This window comes from Chroicocephalus ridibundus, chromosome 2 (assembly GCF_963924245.1).
Source record: "Chroicocephalus ridibundus chromosome 2, bChrRid1.1, whole genome shotgun sequence".
Taxonomy (NCBI): domain Eukaryota; kingdom Metazoa; phylum Chordata; class Aves; order Charadriiformes; family Laridae; genus Chroicocephalus; species Chroicocephalus ridibundus.
The window spans coordinates 133517415-133542463 of NC_086285.1; the positions used below are offsets into that span (position 1 = coordinate 133517415).

Here is a 25049-nt window from a genome sequence, read left to right on the forward strand (position 1 = left end):
CATTGTTTATGATGGCACTTAGATCAAATTATACATTAGTAAACATTAATATTTCCCTTTCAGTATGTTACAAAACTTGTCATACCCCTTTAACATATTGTTTAAGAAATATTCCTTCAAGATCTGAAATTATTTGCTATTGTATCGATTTGGACTTAATTACTCCAAATAAGTGTGTGGAAGGTGAAGGAAACAAGCCATTTCTTTTACTTTTTCTCAAAGCAATAAACTAAGAACTAGTACAAACCGAGGGTGCAGTAACGAATTGTAAATCTACGTGCAGCTCACTCATTCATAAACAGAATACCGACCTCAGAGCTAGACAGTGAGATTTGACTGATTTTTTTCACTGAGTTTGAAAAATGCCAATTACAAATACTATTATCATTATTACATAAAGAGCAACATATAGGAAATCAGATGATTCATTTACCTGGCAGTATCCCTTACTAAATTAGGATAGGTAAACTAGTTTGCAACTGATAGGCATTGGCATTGATTACTTTATGCAGACTAAAAAAAGACTGCTGAAGTTTAGAATTCAACCTAATAATATTAAATAAATCTTTAGGCTGAGCTTTGAAAAGCCAGTTGGACCATACACAAATCAAGCTTCAGAGGTCACTGCTGCAACTCTGCCCTTTGCGTTCAAAATGTTAAATCTTTCTTTAGCAGTTTATAAGAAGACAAAATACTTCTTTCCCCCTAACTCGGATAACAAACTCGGTTCTGATTAGAGATTTCTGGAACGCATCAGATGAAAAGAAGATTTTTATTAGAAAACATTAACTTGTGGTGTCTGGAAAAATATGCATCATAGGCCAAAGTTATGACAGATGATTGCCTGCCCGTAAACCCAGCCTCTCTATATGCCAGGAAGGGTTCCCTCTGAGCCTGGGTGAGCCGGAGAGCATCAACTTTCAGATTCCCGCTTTTAATTATGCCTAGACCCAAATATATGTCTACACTGCGGGTTAGACCTCTACCAAATGCAGCCTGTCTTCCTACTATTTCTGGGCAAGGATGCTCAAGCTCTGCGGCTCGTTGGCAATGTTGCCTACAAACTTCTCAATTCCTAACAGCCCAGATGCTTATGCACGTGAATTGGAAAGATTTAGGCCTGAGCAGGGTCACCACTAGATCTTTCAGACTCAGTTCTTCATCAGCAAGAACAGATGCTTCGAGCCTGAGGCACAGCCAAGCCAAATTGTCCGCAGTTTTCATGGAAGTCTGTCAAGCTGTAGGGCAGCCTGAACTTCCAAACCACCATGCAAGGACTTTGAGTTTCTGAGATGGATGCGAAGAATCTGCCCCGAGGTCACAGGCCTTGGGAACCAGGCAGGCCCTGCTAATAATGATGATGCTCACAAGAACGACAAATTGTGGCTTCAGGAGGACACATTCCTTCAAAAACACCACATTTCTGCAACATGATTCAAAAAACACAAAATTTCTGGTGAACTGAAAGTCTGTGGCTGTGGCCAGGTCTAGTCCTTACGTGCTGCTTCCCACAAAGTACAGCCTCTCTTATGCCCTCTCCCTGTGTACTTCTCTGAAGACTTCTCTGTGGCAATGCACAAGCACAAACCCACTCCCCTGCACTGCTGAACATGCTCTTCTCTCCCTTGGACAGGCCATGAGTTCTTTCAGATTGGAGCTCATGCTCCTCAGAAATAAGGGCTTAGAGCTCATGTGGCAACACGGACCTGTTGGAGCGAGTCCAGAGGAGGATGACAAAGATGATCAGAAGACTGACACGCTTCTTCTATGAAGCCAGGCTGAGATAATTGGGGTGGTTCAGTCTGGAGAAGAGAAGGCTCTGGGGAGACCTTATTGCAGCCTTCCAGTACTTAATGGAGACCTACAGGAAAGATGGGGAGGGACTCCTTACCAGGGACTGTAGTGATGGGACGAGGTGTAACGGTTTTAAACTGAAAGAGGGTAGAGTTAGATTAGATATTTCTACTCTGAGGGTGGTGAGACACTGGAAAAGGCTGCCCAGAGGAGTTGCGGACTCCCCCTCCCTGGAGGTGTTCAAGGCCAGGCTGGATGGGGCTTTGAGAAACCTGGTCTAGTGGGAGGTGTCCCTGCCCATGGCAGGGGGGTTGGAACTAGATGATATTTAAGGTCCCTTCCAGCTCAAGCCATTCTATGATTCTATGATCCATGTACCAGGACATGAACACAACTGCTCACTCCTAAGTGCCTCTGTGTATGAAGAAGACAGATTAGGGATAGACATAGACTATTACACTCGAGTTTGGAGACGCAAGATAAAGTGGCTTGTTATGGGGGAAACGCATAGAACCAAGCTCATCCAGTGAGCTCCTCTGCTTCCGTGAACCACCTGGATCAGTACTTTTTTCATACACAGCTTCAAAGTTCTTCAGTGAATAAATTGCTATGCTATACTGTGAAGGCTGTAACAGGCCAATTAGCAGAAGATAATCTACTATCTGTAAGATGCAGTTGATTGATTAACTTCCATTAAAGTCAGTGACGTTGACAATCATGTATGAAGCCTACCACAAGCCTACCAAGTATCTGGCTATGCACAGCAAATGAAAACACGCTGAACTTTATTGAATATGCTGGTAAGATACAGTAGTACTTTCTCTTTCTGCTATGGATAAAATGAAATATAACCAGAAATCAGAAACAGATTTGGAAAATGACTAACATTGTTATACTTTTCTACAAATCTGAAAAATCAGTCCTATACATGCAACTCGCTAATGGTGTTTCTTATACCCAAAACAATCATATCTTTGCATACAGGTACCTTAATGAAAGAAAGCACTACTTTAAAATTTAAAGAAATCATCTTTTTTATTGTAAGTATAAAAAATAAATACTCCACTAAGGAATGGAAGGAAAAATAAAGCACATTTTAAATAATTTCATTACATTCTAAGATGCCAAATCATCTGTGAGTGGTTTCTTTTTAGATGAAAAGAAATCAAAATACAGGACAGATGTTGGACAAACCACATTTGAGGTCTATCACACACTGGCATTTTTCAAATGATTTTGGCTCATCTATTAAATAAGGTGTATTTTGCTTGATTTTGAAAAGGGAAACATCAGGAAATATTTAAAGGCCAATTGCTGCCAATTAACTTTGATCAGCAAAAGTTGCATTTGAATCTTTTAGATTCTTTTGCCTGTCTGGAATACCACACTATTCTAAAATCTAGCAAAACAACAACTTGATGATTAATGTGTGTTGGCAGCCCCACCACAAGCTTGCTTAACAGTTGGATTTTAAATAAACAGCTGTCTTCATTATGATGGGAAAGAAATCTGACTGTTTTCATGTTTTCATGTTATTAAAATATGATCAGAAATTGCTTTTTTCCCTTTTCAGACGAAACAGCCAGGCATTATGGTGACAGTCTCTTTCAGCAGTTCAGATAGTTTTAGAACGATCTCACAAGCGCCGCCAAACCATAGCCTACGTAGGCTGAAAAAGCCCTTGGCATGCCGACACCAGCTCCTCGCCGCACGCTGCAGGGGAGAGGCAGAGAAACCCTCGCGCGTAACAAATGGTCCCCACCACTGGGGAAGGCAGAGGACCCACAGTAGCAGGCCACTGAGACGGACAGCGTGTACAAAATTAATGATTTCCCTCGGGTTTAAGGTAATACTTGCCCGCAGTGGGATGTAAGTGAGAAATCTGTCCCCAGCCATGAACTGTTTATAGAAGCTGAAGTTTAATATTTAATAGCCTGTGCAGACTATTGAATTCTAACGTTTACAGACGCTCTTGGTGTATACACTTCTAAAACTTGTCTACTGTGGCCATAAATACTAAGACCTGTGAGGACAAAACCCTACCATTTAAACTATTGAAACCTTTGAATGCCAGTGCAGACATTTAGTATAGATATTATATATCCTAATGGCTAAATTACACAGATATTTTCTAACCGTTTCCATATTAAAACTGTGAAACCAAAAATAAGAGTCAATAATAGTTTAATAAAATGTAAAAGAGACAAATATTAAATCACCTCTATGTGTTTTCAAAGAATGAACACTTACTTCTAAATCGTTAAAGAATAGATGCGTGTCCGCCAAATTGAAAATCATCTCTTCCATTCGGAGTCCAAGAGACACAGAGGTGGGTGGATCCTTAAAGAAGACATTAAGCGAGTACACCATCAATGCCATGCCTAACGTACATACCAGACTACAAACTGGAGAAACTGCTCTTCAAAAGAGATTATTTGAGGTACTCAATGCAACATCCACTTGTTCTTCGGCAACTCTCTAATCCTGTATTACAACACTTACCAGTAACACTCAAAAATACGACTTTAACTTGACTGTTACCGTGATTTTACAGTGAGACCTCTGTGATGAGCCTTGTGCATCCCTGGCATGGGCTCCCTTCCCTCCGTGCAGAAAGGGTAAATCCATTTCACCTAAAACTCCTCTAGATTTTACAGCTGTTTACAAGTTTTACGATCAACCTGGGGCACGATAAGGCTATTGTCACTCAAAATAAACTCTCACTGGTCACAAGTAAATAGAATTCAGTCCTGTGAATACCTCGTGACTTTAAAGCAAATCACCGTTAATGTTTTATTTGTAAATGGCAATTATATTTAAAACCACCCCTTGATTCTCCACACAACCATGCTTTAATTACGCTTTCAGTTTGGCCCACCCATGCAGAGTGAACAAATCTATTGTTTGTTATTAATACATAACACACTTTAACTTCTCTACAGAAATTACCATAACAACTTATTCCTTACTGAGCTAATAAACTCAAAAAGCATGTTCAGCATTGTGGTTACCAAATGCATTACAGATGTTTGTCTTGTTTTGATTTTTTTTGTGTTTTATATATTTTGAATCTGAAAAATGGACAAGAAAGTCTAATACATACATTTGATATAGAGTTTCTCATTTATAATGCCAAGTATATCCAAGCGCACAGAAGCATGAGTTTGAAAGAACTTGTTACCTTATCTCATGAAATCCTCTATTAACAATGTTAGTTTGTTAGGAAATATATTTTAAATAGAACTGCAGAAGTGACATCCCATATTTTACTTAAAGTAAGTTAATATTCTAAACCCGATGACAACTCAGTTAAAAAACAAGAGATGCAGTCCCTAGTTTCTTTTTCCACCTCTCAATCAAATTAATAGGTGTTTCAACATGATCTCTGAACTTTCAAACATTTTTCTATAACTACTGGTTAAAAAGCAAAATGTGTCAGTAGCAGAGTTGGAAAAGAATGGTGATTTGGCAGCTCATTTGCCTTCCAGAAACGCCAAAACCCAAGTAAAACTAACCAGAAAAAGAATTTTGGAAAAAAGCATTTAGGAAAAAAGCTACATAGAACAGACAAAACATCTATTCTTGAACTGACATACATTAAGAGTAAAGTTTTCTAGCATCAAAAAAAATAGCCTTTATAAATGGCAAAGAAAAATTGCATCATGCTATTTTGATGAACTTTGCCCTTAAAAATAAGCCTTATATTTAAACTGGCACTGACAATAAAAAGAGTATTTGGCTTCTTAATTCAAATGGAAAAACTTTAAAATATGAACAAAAGTATTCTGTCTCTCTGTTTGAATATTGCTCTATTTGTAGACCTGCATCTTTATTTTACTTTTGTAGGCGTGTGAGGTGGAAAGCAGGTGATATTTTCTCTCTAGCTAGGCCTGAGGCTATTTTTCCCTCTGACATTCCTGCTTATCTTTGTGCCCAGTCACCACCCCACCATCCTTCATTGCTCATCAGCCTGTTTGTTTTTTAAACCAGACAAGGATTTCTGTTGTGCCTGAGCACTAACAGAAGCCACCCCGCAGAAGCCTCTGCTCCAGTTATTAAAAGGAGTTGGATGGACTAAGGATCTAAGATGCAAATGAAGATCACTGGCTACATCTTGATTATCAACTGCTAATGTAACAGTGGAGAACTAACCCCGTTCTGAGCTTCCATCCATAAACAGGAGCACCATTTTTAAAAACAGAATAAATCCTCAGACAGAACGATGATGTTGGTTATGAACCCATATGGCTGCGAATATATATTTTAAGTTTCAATGCACGCAGGACTTAAATGAAACATTTTTATTAAACTTTTTATCACACTTCTGAGTCTGAAAAAATGGCTTTTTGTAAATCTTTCTGTGAACTATTTCACTCCAAGGTATTTTCAAATGGCAGACAAAACAGAATGGGGATTTCTCTAAAGTAATATTAAAATAATGCCATTTATTAGGTTAATTTAATTAGGAGAAAAGCAAATAAGACAATCATTGGCACCTACTGAAAATGTCAGATTAAATACCATAAAAGCTAAGAGAAGAAACAAAACAGGTTGCTTTTCAAAGAAACCTTAATTCCTTGATTAAACACAATCTGTTTCTATAGAAAGTTCCGCTTAGCATAAAAACCGTGTTAAGCTGCAGCTCTGGATACCCACATATTAACAGAAGCAAAAGCCTTATCTGCATTAGGGTTTTAAATATCTGCGTAGTCGCAATCTTGCAACTGCTGTAGTAAAAAGCACAAGAGCCTTGGTTTAAGGCACTGCAGTAGATTAAACTCTAATGTCAGACATTACAGTGGGGGCTGAAAACTTTAAAAAAGGGACAAGGCTAGAATAAGGTTTTAAAAAAAATAATCCCACACTGAACCGTCTTTTGCAATTTTAAGCCACTAATTGCTAACTAATTATTGTGAGGTGTCACACAATGAGGAGGAAAGCTAACCATCTGTTCTTGCTGATTGGGATTTGCAGGTTCAGGTGGAGCGTCTTTTCAGGTATGGTCAAAATCAGGTACAAATCTCTGAGGGAGGTACAGTTCAGCTAAAGAAAAGAAATACCAATGTCAAACTGCTTAAGCAGGCCTCTTGTTTTGAATACTGGTATTGGAGCCAAAACATTGTCTGTCTGTCATTTCTAAATTCTACCCACTTGATTTCTTTGTTTTGTGGAGAAACAAGAAGCTGAAAAACAGGAAAGTTCACTTTGAGTACAAGGCTTATTTTCCACTTAAGCCTACAGGTCACAAATGAAGGGTTAAGTGAAACCAGGCTTTGTTTTTCTCCATCTCTAAAATATATTAAACCACATTAAAATAGCTTATAATTTAAAGGAAAATTCCTTTAAAGCCTCTGAATATAAATGCTTTCACGGAGAATGGAAATGTACGTAAAGACTGCAGTATTCTAGTGCCAATTCTGAGACGTATTTCCACCTGCTCCAAGATACTAAAGAAGGGCTCCAACTTTTTCCAAATTCCAAAACTTAATAAGTTGCCATCTGGCTCAAAACGTAAGTTTTGAGGTGTTAGAAGCCCTAGCGTTAATTAAAGTAACTGATAACTTTAAATTTGATCAATAGAACTCTGTACATATTAAAAAAAAAATATCCAAAAGCAAATGGAAATGTTTTGGTTTGTTTCTTTTTCTTCTCTTCTGGAAGGAAAAATCATATTCCTGTACTAGTTTCATACATTTCCATGAAATTCACAAAATTCAAATCACCCTCAAATAAAAATGTAGCCATTTATACCATGACTGTGCAAACTGAAAAACGAAGGTATTATTTTGTTCCAACAAAGCTGAAGGACAGAAGCGGGGAGAAAGGAGAGCACAATAGCAGCGAAAGGAGAGCAGGTGATAAAAACAGATGAGAAAGTAAGAATATACAGAACAGGGTGGTACAAGCAAGAAGTTATGAGGAACGAGGTCCAGAATAAGGAACAGAAAATCAATCCCTTCAGCAGCAGGGCTGCGCATCATTCATAGTCACTCACCATGAAACTCACTCAGGCATTATGAAGAGAGCTGAATGCCAAGTTGCCAAATCCCCTATTATTTAATTAGGATATTTTTGTTTGTTTGAAGATCTAGCTTTTCTGTTTTAACGATTATGTGAGCAGCTTAGATTTAATTTTTAAAAGGGCGTTTCTAGCCCTCACCACAGTGGAGGAACATATGACAACATGATGTTAAGTCACTCAAAAAGCAGAGTACAGGTGAAAAGAACAAGAATTCCCCTCAACAATTTATTTTTTTTTAATCTTGACTTATGATCTGTATTTCTGATTTTAAAGGCCAGAAATCATTAGGAAACACTTTTAAAAAATGTGCACCTCCCATTGCTGTAAATAAACCCTACAATTCTCATATGACAGGTACATGTTTTAGCATGTTTGTATTGAACAGTTGACACTATGTTCCTCTAATGTCTACGGAAATTGCCAGCTGTTGTCTGAAGCTGTGAATAAGCCAGGAGAAATTGTGATATGAATGAAACTTCAAGAAAACAAACATGTGACAGACTTTCATGACTGCATCTGAGAGCCAAGGACACACACATTGCTACCCCTCACCAAAAAGATCTAATATCTATTGACAGCGTAAACACTAACGCCATCATCCCTCTTAACATCAAGAGTCGGTTGCTGTTTAGCAACGCAGAAGTATTCTGCCACATGCCATGCAAGCAGAGCCAGCCGGGCGAAAGGTACGTCTCAAGTAAACAGTGCCAACAGGGATGGAGCCGCAGCCAGGAGTCACCCACCTCCTTGCAGCAGACGTATTTATATCTCTTTGCAGCTGAACACTAGCCACTTTCCTCAGCCTCAAGCATCCAGCAAGAAAGGTGTTTATGTTCAGGCCCCAATTAATGAAACCACTACAGGGAACTAGTAACAAATGGAAAAAATATGCTCGCACAAGTACTGCTACGGCAGCGACTAATTAGGCTTTTCCAGCACTACTCTGCTGCCTAAAAGCAACTGGTGACATTCTGTTGGCACTGAGGTTTTTTTATGAGCACCGGGATTTGTTCTCCTCATTCTGAACTGAACTGCCATAGATTTGGTGATTTTGGGGTGCCATGGAAAAGCTGGGTTTGGCCTGAGAAACTTTTGGTAAATGTTTAATACTCTATAAAGCTGTTGTCTGTACATATCCATACAATAATTGTTGAAACATTTAAGTACTAGTGTCTTTTTACTACCGAAATATAATCTAGTAACACCCAGGAAACCAAGGCTGCTGAATTAACTTGCTTTTTGACACATAATGAAAAAAAGAATTCTATTCCTCAAACAGGTAAGCTGCTATTACAGCAAACACTTCTGAAAATACACCGCACCTGAATAAGCAAGAAAGCTTGCAAAGCAGTACTGCTTTAGATTTTTATAATGCAAAAATTTATTAGGAGGAATTCAGAATCTGACTCAGGCATGGACTGAATCCTGGCATCAGGCATGGTCCTTCAGTCATCTGGGTGTAGGGTAAAACCTTTTAGTGACAAATATAAGCTTTACAAGAAGACAGAGTGATTACATGAAGCCAGACAAAACTATCTGGTTCTTCTTTATATGTAGAATTTTTTAAGGTTACCAAAAAGATCACATTCTAGTTATACCTCACATGAGGTGAACATGAAACGGCATAACAGATTTTAGCACAAGCTGAGACGTTAGCTTTCGAATACAATCCTGGAAAAACAGAGTTTGATCTCACAAGGGCATTCCATTCATAAACTGTTCTTATTCACCTAAGACCACGTTCCTCTTCTGAGAATTACGGAGGAAACCCGCAGTCTGTAGATATATTCATCAGTCCAGTTATGATTTATAGACTGTGCGTAATAGAGAGATTTGACTCATAAGCAGACTTTCAAAAACATCAGTCAATATGTAGATGAAAAAAGGGAAAAAATTTTAGACTAATCTGTCTGTGTCCAAAAGTATTCTTCCAAAAGTAGCCTTCTCAATACTGAGCCCAGTCCACTGCCAGTCGCTCAGAACTAAAATGTTATTTTAGCAATCACTCCTGGAAGTTCTTCACTCTCTGAGGGGAGCTAAACCTTTGCAGATTTTGATGATACCAACAGGTTCCAGACACTCTATACCTACAAACCAAACCTCAAGTGGTCGAAGTATTACTCCCAACAAGTCAGTACAAAGAATGAACATGTGAAACAGCTTTACTCCTTGATTTTTTATGTCTTGAAACATCAGTACCGGTTTGCCTCTAGAAAAACAACTAATGTTCTGGTCTTCCTTGTATAACAACCATAAACCAGCAAATATTACTGAAAATTTCCATCAGTTTCTTGACACTTACCCTTCCATATCTGTTAGCATAGGACCCTGTAAGCAAGGAATGGAAAATGATGATTGTCTCATCCAAATCCCAAATGAATACTCTCTGTAAAAAGAGAATCAAATCAATGTGTTCCTCTGTGAAGCTGATACTTGAAATGGAAAGTTAAAATTTGAATCGGTACGCGCACAAATGAGAAAATTGTATTGAAATGGTTATATATTAAAACCATAGTTTCCTTGCCATTTATTTTCAGAACTAACAAGTTTTTTCCAGAATAGGGTAATACGATCTGTTAGCTTTTTACTACAATTGCTATTATATCAAATTATTCCATTAGAATAGGATTATAGTTATTGTCAAATACACACAGAAAATGACATTGTACAATGTATTATTTTAAAGCCAGATGTGAGGTAGAAACTGAAATAAATGAAGAGAAGCCTCTGAAAATTAAGTCTTTGGGGTTTGAATTCTGTATTTCTGCAAGTCTTACAAAACAAAGTTCATATAACTGCTCTTGAAAATTACCTCTAAAAACAAAATGAAGCAAATGGCTGCTAAACACTTAAATCCCCTTAATCTATGTTCATTTTTAACGGATTTTAGGCACCTGAAGAATGAAAATTATGAACTTCGATGCAGCATGTGTAAGAATTTATGGCATCAGTAAATAATTCTTTCACTTACAGCCAATGGAAAATATGTGTTTTAAATTTGTCCTCTGGCCACACGCAAAATGATATTTTAATGAAAAATAAAGTGTTCAAATACAAGTATTTTAAATCCTGGTGAGATTGTATTTCCCATGATGACAAATGGGCTAAGCTTTTGGAAAGGAAAAGTAATGCAGTGTGGACACTCTTAGCTGTGGTGTGTCATTGGAGATGTGTTCTCAACATAAAGCACGGGCCACTGGGAGGAATGTGAATGTAGCACGAGAGAACAAAACCCACTATTGTGCTAGAAGCATCTCTCGTCCAAAAGCAACCCTTTCTTTGGGAAAAGTTTGTTGGGTTTTTTTTTTAGTTTGTTTTTTTTTTTAATCAAAAGGAGAAAGAAGCCCCCAGTATTTTTCAGAGAAACTAGGTGCTCTTCATGAAAAGATTCTTTAGAAGAAAAATTCTACCTTCTATGAAAATACTGTCAAAAAAAAAAAGAAAGGGAGCTCCAATGCCACTTTACTTTTGATGTGTAAATTATACTTCTCTGTGCAAAGTAATGATAAAAATAAAGTCTGTAACAGGTCAAGGACACCTAGTATAATGTACCTCTAGATCAGAGTCAGGTGGTGGTGAAGGATTATTGTTTCTTCTGCCACGTCCACGTGACTTCCCATCTGAACTACGACGTAATCTATCTGAATCTGAATCTTTAATGGGTGTTGATGGACTGTGGATCGTACTGTATTCTGCTGTAGTAAAGAAATGAGATTTTTACCTTTCAGCTTAAACTTCAAAGTGTTCAATTTAATTGCTTGTTACATGTGACAACAAAACCAGGATGTTCACTAAAGAGTCATAACTAAAATAATTAAATCTACAGTGATAAGTGGCAATACTAATTCATAAATTAATTCAATCAAGTTCAAGTTATATGAAAAAACACAGAGAAATTATTTCAGTAAACGAATAAAAAAGGAATAAGTAAAAAAACCTTAATTCCTTCAAATCGTAGAAAAGATCATATAACTTCATAGACAAGATCAAACTCTAAATGATCAATTTTAAGGGATACCAGCTTTTCTTTAAAGAACATTAATTCAATTCTAAATTTTCAAACATGCTTTAAGATAACCGTTATGGTGACTGGTAAGAAAAATACACCCAGGTGTGAAAAAAATAACATAGTGAAATTGAAAACTTTTCCAAATTGCTTGGTTGCAGACACTTTACTTTTGGATTGCTATGTTTGAGCCATATGAATATCATTCTTTCTAAACATGGCATAAAATAGAGTCTTTATTTTCCCAGAGCGAGTTCAATAAATAAGTGTTAAGTATGCATCATCTATGAAGATGAAATTTATAGTATTCTTCAAAGGCCTACTCAACATTGAACTTTTCCAACAAGTAACTTCAAGACAGCATACAATTCTTTATAAACAGCACTGTATGCTAATTATTATGCTTCAGCGACATTTATTTAACAAAATATTTACTGTTGTTGAACAGGGAAAAAAGAATGATGATTGATGTATGTAAGAGCAACAAAGTTTTCCTGAAAACACGCTAGATGAAGATGTTTTGCTATTCTTAACATCCATAGACTCAGTAACAGTGAAGTGCTTGAACATTAAGGAAGCAGACACGCAGCATACGTTATTGTTCCTAACTCATTTAACTAGAAGTACCATACTCATCAGAAATGCAACAACACATTTTTAAATCTCTTTTCAAGACTTCACAGTCTAAGTTGATGGAGAAAAGACTTTTATTTTGACAGTTATAATTATTCCTAAAAAACCCTATTTTTGTGAAGGCAGCTGGAATTTTCAGCATTCTATATATTTATCAATTTCACTTCTCAGTTAACATTAGCTACTCTTTAGAGTTCAGCAGATGTGGATATTTGTATCAATATTCATTTTCTTTTTAATCAGCCTAGATCATGGCATTCCCATTTGAACAGACAGGTATCCTTCTCACACAAGTGATTTTCTTCTCCTAAAAAAACATCCTGTTGAGGTCAAAGGTTACATTAAGGAGGAGACTGGACATCTGTGTAACACCACAGATTCACAATTACTCAAAATAATAACAGTTGCTTGTGCTGAATGAAAGGAAAAGGTCTTGAAATTCTCATGTACAGCCTTCAAATCTACACTTAATGGAAATTAGTATATGTTATATATTTCACATTATACTTTTACCTAAGTATCTCAGGCTACATTAAACAAAGCAGAATAACAAGTTAAGAGGTAACTCAAGGTAAAACAAAGAATCTTCAAAAGAGACTCGAACTGCACCTAAAAGAGCGATTCTGTGTATATGCCAAACAACAAAAATCATCCAGCCATGTCAGTCTACATACCTAAAGACAGAGGTTTAAATGTTGAAGATCTTCTACATTTCAATAATATATATATTTTCCTATGACAATGTACACTTCAGAATATTTAGTTAAACTATTTAAACTTTGAATGCTGACTGCTCTTTCATCTCCTGTACTTAAACATAAATAAGAAATCATAACTCAGATAGTACAAATTTTCCCAACCTTTTAAACTTAAATGAGTTCATCTGCTATAGATTATTTTTATTATTAAAATAGAAAAGAAAAATAAAAGAAAGAAAACAATGAACAAAGGCCTTGAAATAAATTATAACCCGGTAAAATAAATGGACCAGAATTTCTTCAACAGGTGTATTGGCCAATGATGTTCTAAATATGTGCTCTATCATTCAGATGTAATGAAAAATTGCATTTCCTATTGACTGATTTAAATTAAGGTTGGTCTTGGACTCTGAAAATATTTTTAGGAGTTTGGCTTTAGATCCCAGTTTTTAAATTCTTCTCACGGATGTCATCTGCCTCAAAATTTTAAGTATTAAACTTGGGGTACTAATAGTAACACTAAATAAAATAGGGAACAGATAGCATAGGAAAAGTACAAAGAAAACTTCATGACAAATAAAACCAAGTAGCAGAGCATGGTGAGGGCAGGGAAGACAGTCTGTTTGTAAGAGCCATCCAGCTTTCCATTTTTGCAAAGACCTTGATTTAAGTAAACTGCATGCAAAATTTCAAGGGCAGGGCTGCAAGTCTGGGTGGAGGCTCATTTCCATCTCTCCTTCACAGATGCAAGTCGTCTGTCTGGATGGGCCAGACCTTCCCCGGACAGAAAGACTCTCAACCCTACCTCAGGACCCCAAGGTTGGCTAGACACAACTTAGCCCACCCTTCTTGGAACCACTGTACCTGCATCATTCCCAAGAGATCTGTCTGCCTTGCTCTTATGGATCTCTCCAGGAAATCTACTCTGCTGCTTTAACAGCCATGCCATTGGAAACAGAACATACAACTTCAGCATTCATTACAGCAATGTAAGTTCAATCTATGAAAGCAGAGGAAAAAATTATTCCCTTCATTATATTTGCATGCGTTTGAAGACTGTTCTTAGATCCCCTTTGTTGTTAGGCCAACCCTTCCCTGACAATCCTCCTTTCTGGGTTCTGATTATCAGTCTACATAGTATCTCCAAACTGGATACAGTAATTCAAAATAAAGTCGAGCAAAGCTTTCCTTCCCACGTCCCACAGTCTACCCTCCCCTGGACACCACTTGGCAGGAGAAAATTTGCATTTTCTGCAATATTTTCAATAAATGTTTTAGTTTCAGGATCCCTAGATCATCTTCCGAGGAGGAAGTGACACCTAACTGGTCGTTTCTCAAAGACCTGGCCAAATATTGCACATGAACTGAATACACAACAGTGCTAATACCTGGAGTTTCTGAGCCTACTTAGGAGACCAGTCTGTTATGAACAGTGTGACAGATGGCAGTAACCAATGGGGGCAAACGTGACATCGCATGCAAGAAACTTATTCCATGTATGTAAAGGCAAACGATAGCATGTACACTATGGATTAAGGCTGTTCGACAGGGCAGCCTCCATGTGCAGGGCCGAGTTACCAGCTCACTGTCCAATGGTTGCTCTCAGGTCCTCATAAGGAAACCCAGTTAAAGAATCCAGTATCCAGCTGAGACCTGAGCCTTGACAAGCCCAAGCCCTGACAAATTCTGGAGCAAGAAAAACAACAGCGGCTGAGGGTACTCGGTGTGCCACCAATATCTGGAGTACTGAGAGCGGTCCACAGGGAAAGGTAGAGCCTGGAAGGAGCTGCCAACATTCCCCATCCCACATTTGTGCAGTTCATCATTCCTGCCTAAATGTATACCTCACACCTGCTCCTATTCAGATCACATCTCCATTTTTTGAGTTCTCATCCTGTCTCCAAAGAACTCGCAGCCCCTCTCAGCATGGTGTCATCTACATATTTAATAGGCAAACACATTCTGTTCCGTCATCTAAATGATTAATGAAAATGTGGTCTGGTGCTAGGCCCAAGGCAGACACTGAGGAATGCTGCTGTAGCCATCCTTCTATTTTAGCAGCGAGCTCTCACTGACTTATCTCTGGACATGGTTTCCTAAACAACTTTATATAATTCTGCTGCAGTTTCTGATAGACTGCTTTAAGCCTAGTTTGCTCATAAGATTGTTAAATGAAAAGATTTAACTGTCAGGGCAGCAAAAGCCTCACTGAAGTCAAGCTATATAACACATTATCGTTATACCCATTATTCTACATTCATTGATAGGAGGAGGTTAATTTGTTCAACCTCAGCTGACTTCACAGTACCAGATATGTTTTAATATTAGACATTATGTTTCTAAATCACTGAATTTAATTTTGTCCTGTTCTTGAGCATCACCAACACAGGAAGTGCAGGAGAAAACCCAGCCCTCCACGAAATCATGAGGGGAAAAGGGGGTGAGGATCAGCTCTCCACTGCCTGTCCCAATACTAAAGCAAGATCACCAAAGGAAGCTGGCAGCAGCCAGGCTAAATACAAGAAGGAGGAGTTCAGATAAAAGCCATCTGTGGGACATTTTGCCAAAAAATGCTAGGCCCCCAAAAGATTACAAGGTTTCAAGGAGCCTGAAGGCATCCCTGGAACAGAAGCACTCAGGGGTGCTACAGCCACGCTGCATTAGCAGGTCGGGTCTGTGGGACCAAACATGTGGTGGCAAAGACCCTAGGCTTCACTGCCTGCTTCTGGGAGGTCATTTCAGTGTAGGTCCAGCCCGATCTAGTCTCCTGAGCATCCTCAGTAAGGGCTGGAGGACTTAGGAGCTGTCCTGGAGGACACCTTCCAGGTTAGTTTTGTCTGGAAGGACTCCAGCTGAGTGCTCTAGGACCGCTCTGCTGAGCCAAAGCTCTGCATCAAACCAGACTCCCGCCCCAAATTAAAATGCTAATGTAGGCACACCCTAATCATAAAAACAACAGCAGTTTTGGAAATCTCCTGAGATGAAAATATCTGGAAGGTGGAAAAGCGCTCAGGGCAAGTCTTACACAAGCTCAGCCTGTCCCCGCTGCTCCTGGGGCATCTGCTGATGGCAGCTGCGGCAGGTGGGGTATGGGGCCGGTTGATCCATCGGTCTGGACCACTACAGCCATTTCAGTGTGTTGTATATGCCTTCACAAAATTATATTAATGTAGCAACAGTTATTCTTCTGCATCCATTAACAGACACATAATTTTAGATCTCCCCGCAACGGCGCCTCTCTGCACTCTGCCCCAGGCAGACACTAAATGTTACAGCTTGTTTCTGCTTCACACACTCAGAGTTCATCTCTTCCAAACCTTGACCAAGTGTAACAGACCCAATCTTGACCTCTTTAGTCAGTCAGAAAAACATTTTAACCCAGATTCTATAAATGTATGCCTCCTCTTCCAGATGTGACTGGTACCTCCTGCTCCTGACCCCTAGCAGTAACCCTTGTAGTGGATGGTGACACCAAGCCAGACAACAACTACACATAACTGTGAGGAACAAAATATGTTTACCATTCTGGTTTACCTAAAATACATGAACCATACATATTGCAGCAGACCTTCCCCTAGGCTTCAAAGCACCATATTATTGCAACTTGACAGAATATTTCATAAGCATATACCTCCCTGTTATATATCATCGTGGGCAGTTGTGATGGTTTTGTCACACAGGACAACTTTCCACCATCTCACGAATAAGAATACTTTCATTACTTACGAACAGACAATAAAGCCACAGAGATACCATTTGCAACACCAAATTCTGTAATTCCTTTCTGCTTGTTGTGGAAATCCCCCCTAAGTAATTGCTGTATTTTCTTGCTATTAATTTCAATGTACTATACAGCAGTAGTATCAAATGACAAATCTGGGGAAAACTATCTATTCCAGAAATCCCAAAATCAAGTCTAGGTAAATCCGACTGGCAAGTGTGTGGGTACAGCTCTTGCAGTTGACAAAGACATTGCAAATTTCATCAGACTTTTTCCCTACTACGTTGAAAGGGTATGCAAAAAAGAGTAAACGCACATTATCAAAGTATTCATATCTCATGTCACAATGTAAATCACATGGACAAGATGGGTCTAGGAAAGCTAGTATAGGCAAATGTCTCTGCAAGTAGGTATGTACAAACATTTTCCATTTAGATTGTGCCCAGATAATTGGTTTCCCCTCAAACCTTTCACTTAATTTTGAATAAAGGCCTTAAATCCTCAGGCCAGTGTTATTTCAACTCCTGTATACCAAAATAAAAATGTAAGATACAGGTAGTTTGAATATGTCGGTCTTATGCTATGATTTTCTTACTTTTGCATAAATAAAGCTTACTTTTGCATAAATAAAGCTAAACACAAAATTGCATGAGTACTCTACAAACTTCTTCCTGTACTGCTTACCTAAAACTGGACGAGGATTAAACAATGCAGCAGGATCACATAGATATTTGAGGGTTTTGGTTTTTTTTTTTTACTTCTCTATAAAAAATATGACTATGACATTAGTAGTAAGTAAGTAAAAGTATTAAATAAGTATTGCAACAAATACAATAATGCCTGCTGACATGATCATAGAAGGATGTCCTTAGTGATGCTTTGACAAAATGTCAAAATCTTGACCTGAAAATCAAATCTAATGTTTGTCTTTTGAGGATGACAAACATACCATTATAAACTTGGCAAAAACCCTCAAGAGTCTGTTAAAAATATTGACAAAAATGCCTGTTTATTTCAAGGCTTGGGTGACTTTTTGATTTGGAATTGCATATTCAAAATAATGACAAAAAATCATATTAACTGTATATCTTATATATAACATATATATTGTTAACATACATTAACTATGTATGCCAACAACTATACTAACAAGCACTGCAATGGTCCAGTTTTTTTTTCTCAAATTGTCAATGTTGAAGTAAAAAAGGTGATGCAATCCCACAATAGGCAGGTAGTACCTCTCTCCAGTGTAGGCATTTCTTCCTTGCTCATTATTTATGCTTTCAAACAATTTGAAATTATTATTATATTTACTGCTACTAAAACCAATGATGACCATCCTATTTATGTATTAAAAAAAGTCTACTGAAAAGTGCATCAAGTTCTTAGCTTCAACATATCTTGTGACAGTGAGTCAGACTCCATATTGTCGGACACAATGCAGAAGAGTTAAAAGTTGTACATTGCTAACGTCAAAACAGGAGAACAACCATTATCAGAAAAGCAAATCCAGTGTTGTACTTTGACATTCATTATTGCATCCAATCTCATTTCTGTTTTTACAGAATTTTCATTGAGTTTCCTTCCTACATAAAAATACACCCTAGATTTATTCTTCATGTATATTTACGAAAAAGAGCAAACAATAGAACACCAGTACTGTACTGTGAATACAGCAGTATTTGCTTCCGTACAGGTATAAGTAAAAAGTTGCCTATGTAGTCTGTTTGCTCCGTTTCCCTTTCCTGCTTCTAATTTACTGTTATGAAATATGATAAGGAGAAACAGTAAAGGTAGCTTTCCCTTTTGCAATCCTAAATGTGATACAGCGTTCAAGGAAAAAGTTTAGTCTTTAAGAGCAAAACGGTGACCCATGGCTGAGAACAATTTTTGTTGGCGAGCACAGCCCTTGTGGGCTGCACTGTGGGCTGCATTTAATCTGCATTGTGAAGTATGTGAGTAATACGAAAAAAAAACAACCTTCCAGTAATATTTCAAACATACTTATTGCAGAAACCAAGAAAACTGAGAGAGATCAAATCTCAAGAACAATGCTAGTCTCTCTTGTGAGAAACACTGTTCAATAAATTATAAATACAGCATAATACAAAATAGAAGGATAAATTCAACTTTGTTGACTGAACTGCTAAACAAAAGTTTGCACATACAAAGAATTTTTTGTTACCAGCTATGATGATGGAGTTGAAATATTGCAAGAGAAAATTATTAAAGTTTTAGAAAAAGTAGTCATTTTCTACATTCATTCTTAGAAATACATATTATGAATGTCCCTCTAATTATTTTAGAACATCGGGGCAGAGCGTTGATTGGAGAAAAAAACTCCATCTGTTCAGGATAAATTTCAACACTGGCCAACTGCAGGTGATTAGGTGAGAGAGCGTATAAAGGTCAGACATGCACACAGTGCTAATTCATCCACTGTCTCCAGTGGTTTTTTTGTGTCAAGAATTTCTTGAATTCACGGTGGTGTCTGCCTAAATCCAATCTTTGAGTTTGTCTAAGTGATACTTGAACTGGCATAAAGCTTTTGCACCCACAACATCCTGCAGCAAGGAGCTGCACGGCTTACCTATACGCAACATAAAGAAATACTTCCTTTTGTTCACTCTGAACCTACTTCAATGAATTTCAGCATTGGAAGGGAGAGTGAATTTTTGCCCACGAGTCTACTTTTATTATTTTTTATCATTTTAATTACTATTGCTTCTCTTACATGCTACAGCTCAGACAGAAATCAGGAACTCGCTGTTCATACCTGGGATAATCTACTCATGCATGGACTGAAAGCTCATCCCAGAAGGAACCTAATATTCTATTGCTATTCTGATGAAAAACACTTTCTTATGTAAAGCAAAAGTTAGAATTCTACAAGTGGAAAAAAACCCCAACTTTGAAAATTCTTACTTTTGAACTGAAACAAAATTTCCAATGAAATCTGAAGTAAGGCACACATTAAAAATTTGAAATGCCATACTGAGATTGTTAGATTGTTTTGTTTAATAATTTTCTGATTATGTCACTACCAAAAGTACAGCCTTATGTTCACAAGAAAATAACATTAATTTGTATGTCTGATTTATGGAGACAGGGACTATCAACCTCTGTGCAATAAAAATGTTTTGTCATAACTGAGGTACAAGAATTTTTTCAGATCCACAAAGAAAAGAGAAAGAAGAAACACTGAGCGTGGAAAATCTCAGGTTCTTCTGCAAGAATCCCTGGACGTCCTGGATTGCATGGCAAAAACTTGCATATTTAACTAGGAACTGTGGGAAACCATAAAAGGATTATTTTATATTTGGACAAGGAATTAAACATACTTTAAGTGAAATTATCTGAGCTTTCTGAGTCTGCAAAACTCTACTAAAAATGTCACAAGAGCACATAATTACTTGCTCTCTTTTCACATGTTTCTTACCAGGCTCTTCTGTTTCACTTACTGGCCCAAATTCATAGGAACCACCTATGTCTGTCAAATTATTCTGGTGCCTCTGTAAAGTCTGAAGGCTGTTCTGTGCTTGTCCTGGCACGGTTGAGAACCGCAGAGATTACGTGGGCTTTTTAAATATAGAAGATGTCTAGGGATATCAGCATCCAGTAAGAACAGCTGCAATTCAGCAGCTGGAGCCCATCCTACGAAAGGGGTACAGTAGCCTAATGTGATGGCTCTGCACTGCTCCTCACCACCCCTCATAATGCAGAGTTCCAGCTGTGGCAGAGAATCAGCAGTCTAACTTGACCAGATGCGGCAAAACATCCTACAGAAATTTGACTAATTGTAATTAAAATTTGGTTAGTTTGCTCGTTTGTTCGATGTTTTTGAACCAACTGTAAATTTCCTTCTCTCTACTATGCCTTCCACTTGTCCACACCCCACCAGAATTCCCTTCTGCTTTTCTTTGACCCCAGCCTTGCTTTGTCTTCTGAGCATACTGTGTATGAGCTCAGCTGGGGCTTTGCAATAAGCTTCAGTGAGAAGAAAGTGAAAAAATTTACACTGTCTAAGGGGAAAGGGCAGGCACAGCACTGGATTCACTGGCTGGTCCTCACCCCCCTTCTACCAGGGTTGAAGGTTTGTGAGGCAGCAACAGGTTCTCACCTAATTCTAACCTAGGAACCCGACACTGGTATGTCAGCCACCTTAAACTGTTCTCATACCAGTGGAGAGGCTTAAGAGGATGAAGACTTGTAATTAAACTGAACTCTAAATAGAGGTACTCATCTCTCTCCACTCAGTACAGACGGAGCCTAAATGGGCTTGATCCTAACTTAAATGCATAAAGACAAACGCATAAAGATAAATGGAGAAATCTGGGTCTAGCCCTATACTTTCTGCCAACTGCAACCATGTTGGTGAAGGGGAACAGAAAGATGGCTTCCATTACCTTCTCCTAATAGCGAGCGGCCCACTGCAGGTACTTTCCTAAAAGCGTCCCTGCCGGTGCAGGCAGCCCAAGATAACCCATAGCTACATTAAGAGTTGCTGTTTGCAAACCATTTGAAGGAACTTTCTCAGAAATGTTAAATCAGTAACATAAATACCCCAGGGAAAGAGGCAGCAGTCCCAGCAATGGCAGAGGAGGTGTGCACATGTCCAAGGAATGGCTATGTCTCAGTAAGCAGTGGTAGGGCGCCCATGGAGGTACAGCTTTCATTACAGGAAAGCATGAACTAGAAGAGGACTTACGTGGACGATCCATCCATGAGAAAGCCCATCAAATTCTTTCAAATTTTTAGAGAAGACTTTCTTAATAAGAGTGTGGAAGATTTGAGGGAGAAAATAAAGATTTCTCAAAAAGGAACTGATAGAAAAGTTCTGTCCAGGCTTATAGAACACAGAAAACTATTTAAATAGGAAGTCAGCCTTTAAGCCACTAAGCTTGAGCTTGGGAAAAATATACCTCTTCTGTCTGTATACGTGTTTACCGTTGCTTTTGGGAAGTATCAACTACTTTAAATTATCAACTACTTTAAAAAAATATATGCAAAGATTTTGCAAAAGATCAAGACACAGATGATACAATGATTCAATTTTAGTATCTTGATAAAAGCTAAAACTTGATCACCTTTGTTTTTGGGGGTAAGAGGAACTTACTGCTTACAACCTAAAAAGAAAAGCAAACAAACCCACAAGAAAACAAAACCAAAAAATTAAAAACAAAGCAAAAAGAGTAATTATGCAGACTCCAATACACATCCATATGTTCTAAAAGCCACAGACTCCAATATGCATTCATGTATTTAGAACGAACCCTTTCTCAAATACATTGCACACACATGTGATCTCATGTATACAAACACACACACCAGCTGTGTTTTCTTGCCTTTCACTTTCAGCAAATGTATCAAAAGAGACAACACTGCATACATTTTTTACAGGTCCACACTCATGCAGAAAAGCAACAGAGTCCTAGCACATCATATTAAAGCTCACATTGCACATGCAAGATCAGTCCCATCAAGTACTTCAAGAAAATGAAGAAAACACCCTCTCCCAACAAAACTCCGAAACAAAACCTCCTGAAAACATTGCCAAATCATAGCTGCTTCTTACCGCATTACTGAGAAACACATCTGCAACCTTGGACTTTCTCTCTGACAGATTTCAAACTTCTGCCATCTACTAACTAATGACATGCTTAAACTGTTAAAAAATGTATTAGGTTGTTTTTTTTTTTTTTAATAATGGGAAAAGTATTTTTCACCCCTCATTTCCAAAAACAGCTGCAGCAGTTTGGCATAAATGTTCAAAAAATATCTCAACTAGTAAAGGACTGCCAAATTCCAGCAAGAAAGGTAAAATGACTGGGGAAAAGGAAAAGCCACCGAAAATCTTTTATTAAAATGGAAACACTTGTGCAATTTCAACTCCCCATTACAAGCATTATTATGTCCTCTGAAAGTGGAAAGCTCTCTTTCAAGTGAACAGTTGGGCTATGGTCTGAAGGCCTCTTGATTTCAGTCTTACTTAAGAAAAATCAAAGGAGTTTATCTTAATGAAGACAGAGCTTTAAAAGCATCAGGTTCTGGTTTAGCGTAAAGACTTTCCCATATCCTGCCATTTTTAACACAAGCATTTTACAAATAAATACAAACAATTTGTATTTCACACAAGGTTTAAAACTTGTACTGATCCTGGTTTTTCTTTAGCCTATTTTCTGCTAGAATCTGTGCAAGACGTGCCACAGGCTCGGGATTAAGAAATAATAAAAAAAAAAAATATCAATGACTACACCAAAAAAAACCCCCTCATTCAATTCAACCCCCTTTCAACTTACAAAAACGTGCCTCATAGGGACCATAAAATCCATGTAATTACCTGCTGCAGGATCTGTAACCGCTTGACTGGTGATGCCAGATGGTGGTTCTTGAAGCTGGTATGTTGCATTTGTGGAGGGTGTCGTTGGGCTGGTGTTGCTGTTTGTCATGTAATGTGAAGGATAGGGTGAGCTATTATAATACTGTGCATATTGGCCCTGGCCAAAACTGGGATAAGAGGGGTATTCCTGCAAGACAAAAAAGCAACTGAATAGTCCATCAAAGTTTTGCTGCTTTTTAGTATATATTCCAAAACATAACTACAAACACATGTCAGGCTTTCAGCACGTATGCTTCCTGGACTGGATGCTGTCGGACCTAAAACTGTGAGGCAGTAAAATGAAATCTAAATTACACATAATTTAGTATGTCTTCTCATACAAATAGTTTATTAGACACACTGCTGAAGATGTGTGAATAAGAACATCAACCCCTGACAATTAGTTCTACCATTGAAAGATGACAAATTGAACAAAAACATTTATAAACATTAGTTTAACTTGAAAGGATGCTAATTTCTTTCAAAAAGCTATTTAAGCGCTACATTTTTTTCAGTGGATAAGAATTCTAAGTTTGCCAAAGTTTCCTCAACTCATATTTACAAATTTACCTGCTGTGAACTATTAAATCCAGTAGAATTTGTGAGTGAATTATTTCCTGCATATATTCCTGATGATGTTGTAAAACTGCTGCCTGAAATGAAATGAAAAATTATGTGAATTACTAAAACATAGTATTGGAAAATAACTTCCATCATGCGATTATATCATAAGGATACGGCATATTTGTAATATTTCCCATATGTTGACCGATTTGGTTGTCATCAGCTCTGTAACATGTTAATATATGGAAAGTGATAATTCATCGTTCCTACACCCTGTGTTTCATTATTGTAATAAAAAGAAATGTAGACAGGAATTTGGAGCCACCTCAGGTCTGACTGAATATTAGGCTATCCCACCCCTCTGAATAATCCCCAGCGTTGTGGAAGCAAGGAGGGTTTCAGTTTTTGTTGAACAATAAATGTGAGCCTTGTCCTAAGAGATATCATCTCCCCTCACTGAAACCCACTGGCTCCATTTCTCCATTTCCAGAATGGGTTCTCTCCCCTCCCTGAGCCTCAGCCCCTCGCAGGAACAGCAAAAGCCCTAACTCCCTGCTCCAAACAGCTCAGCCCCACCGCGAAGCCATTAGGATTTGCTAATCGATCACATACAGCCTTGGGACACAAACTTTTTTCTTTTTTGATAGAGTCTACCAGGCATGACACAAGGGAAAAAAGTAGCTCTCTGAGAAGGGAGACCCAAGATTGAATTTAGCCCAGAGACTGAATTACCGCCGTCACCTCCCTCCTCCCCACCAAAAATAGACAGATGGGGCTCTCGTTTAATATCTAACCTGAGAAGCTGTTCCACTAAAAGGGCAGCAACCCCCTTTCAGCTGTTTTGCCCTCACTGGTTATAACCCGGGAGTGACACAGCCACCAGCTGAGACAGATGGATGCACAGGGTGAAGCTACATAAGCCACCAGAAAGTCTGTAATGAGGCAACCTATTGAACTCCTCCAGCGGGAGAGCACCAGCCAGCCAGGAGCTCGCATTAAAGTGTGCAGGTTGTTTACGGCCCCCTTCGCTGCCGAAACCTGCCTTAGTGAAAAGATATAACCAGACCTTGTGAGCAAAAGCTTGCAGGTGAGCCAAGGAGGGATGGAAATCCACAGGGAGCCAGGCGTACAGATGCGCCGACCCTCTGATGGGCCCGACACGACCCAATTAACAACCAAATCCTATGCAGTGGTTACTCCTTGGGAAAAGTGACATTTCTTCCAACTCCAAA

The 25049-nt window shown here is 38.3% G+C and overlaps 1 protein-coding gene across 2 annotated transcripts in view; it reads right to left on the reverse strand.

The window, feature by feature from the left end:
* The window catches only part of EYA1 (EYA transcriptional coactivator and phosphatase 1), a 92214-nt gene that overhangs the window by 34589 nt on the left and 32576 nt on the right, over nt 1–25049 (reverse strand). For both annotated transcript variants that reach the window (XM_063327044.1, XM_063327043.1), the window contains exons 9-13: nt 23824–23906; nt 23215–23401; nt 11369–11511; nt 10119–10202; nt 4045–4134 (exon numbers count right to left, since the gene is read on the reverse strand). In XM_063327044.1, the coding sequence (XP_063183114.1) occupies nt 4045–4134; nt 10119–10202; nt 11369–11511; nt 23215–23401; nt 23824–23906 (587 nt within the window). The remainder of the gene's footprint in view (nt 1–4044; nt 4135–10118; nt 10203–11368; nt 11512–23214; nt 23402–23823; nt 23907–25049) is intronic.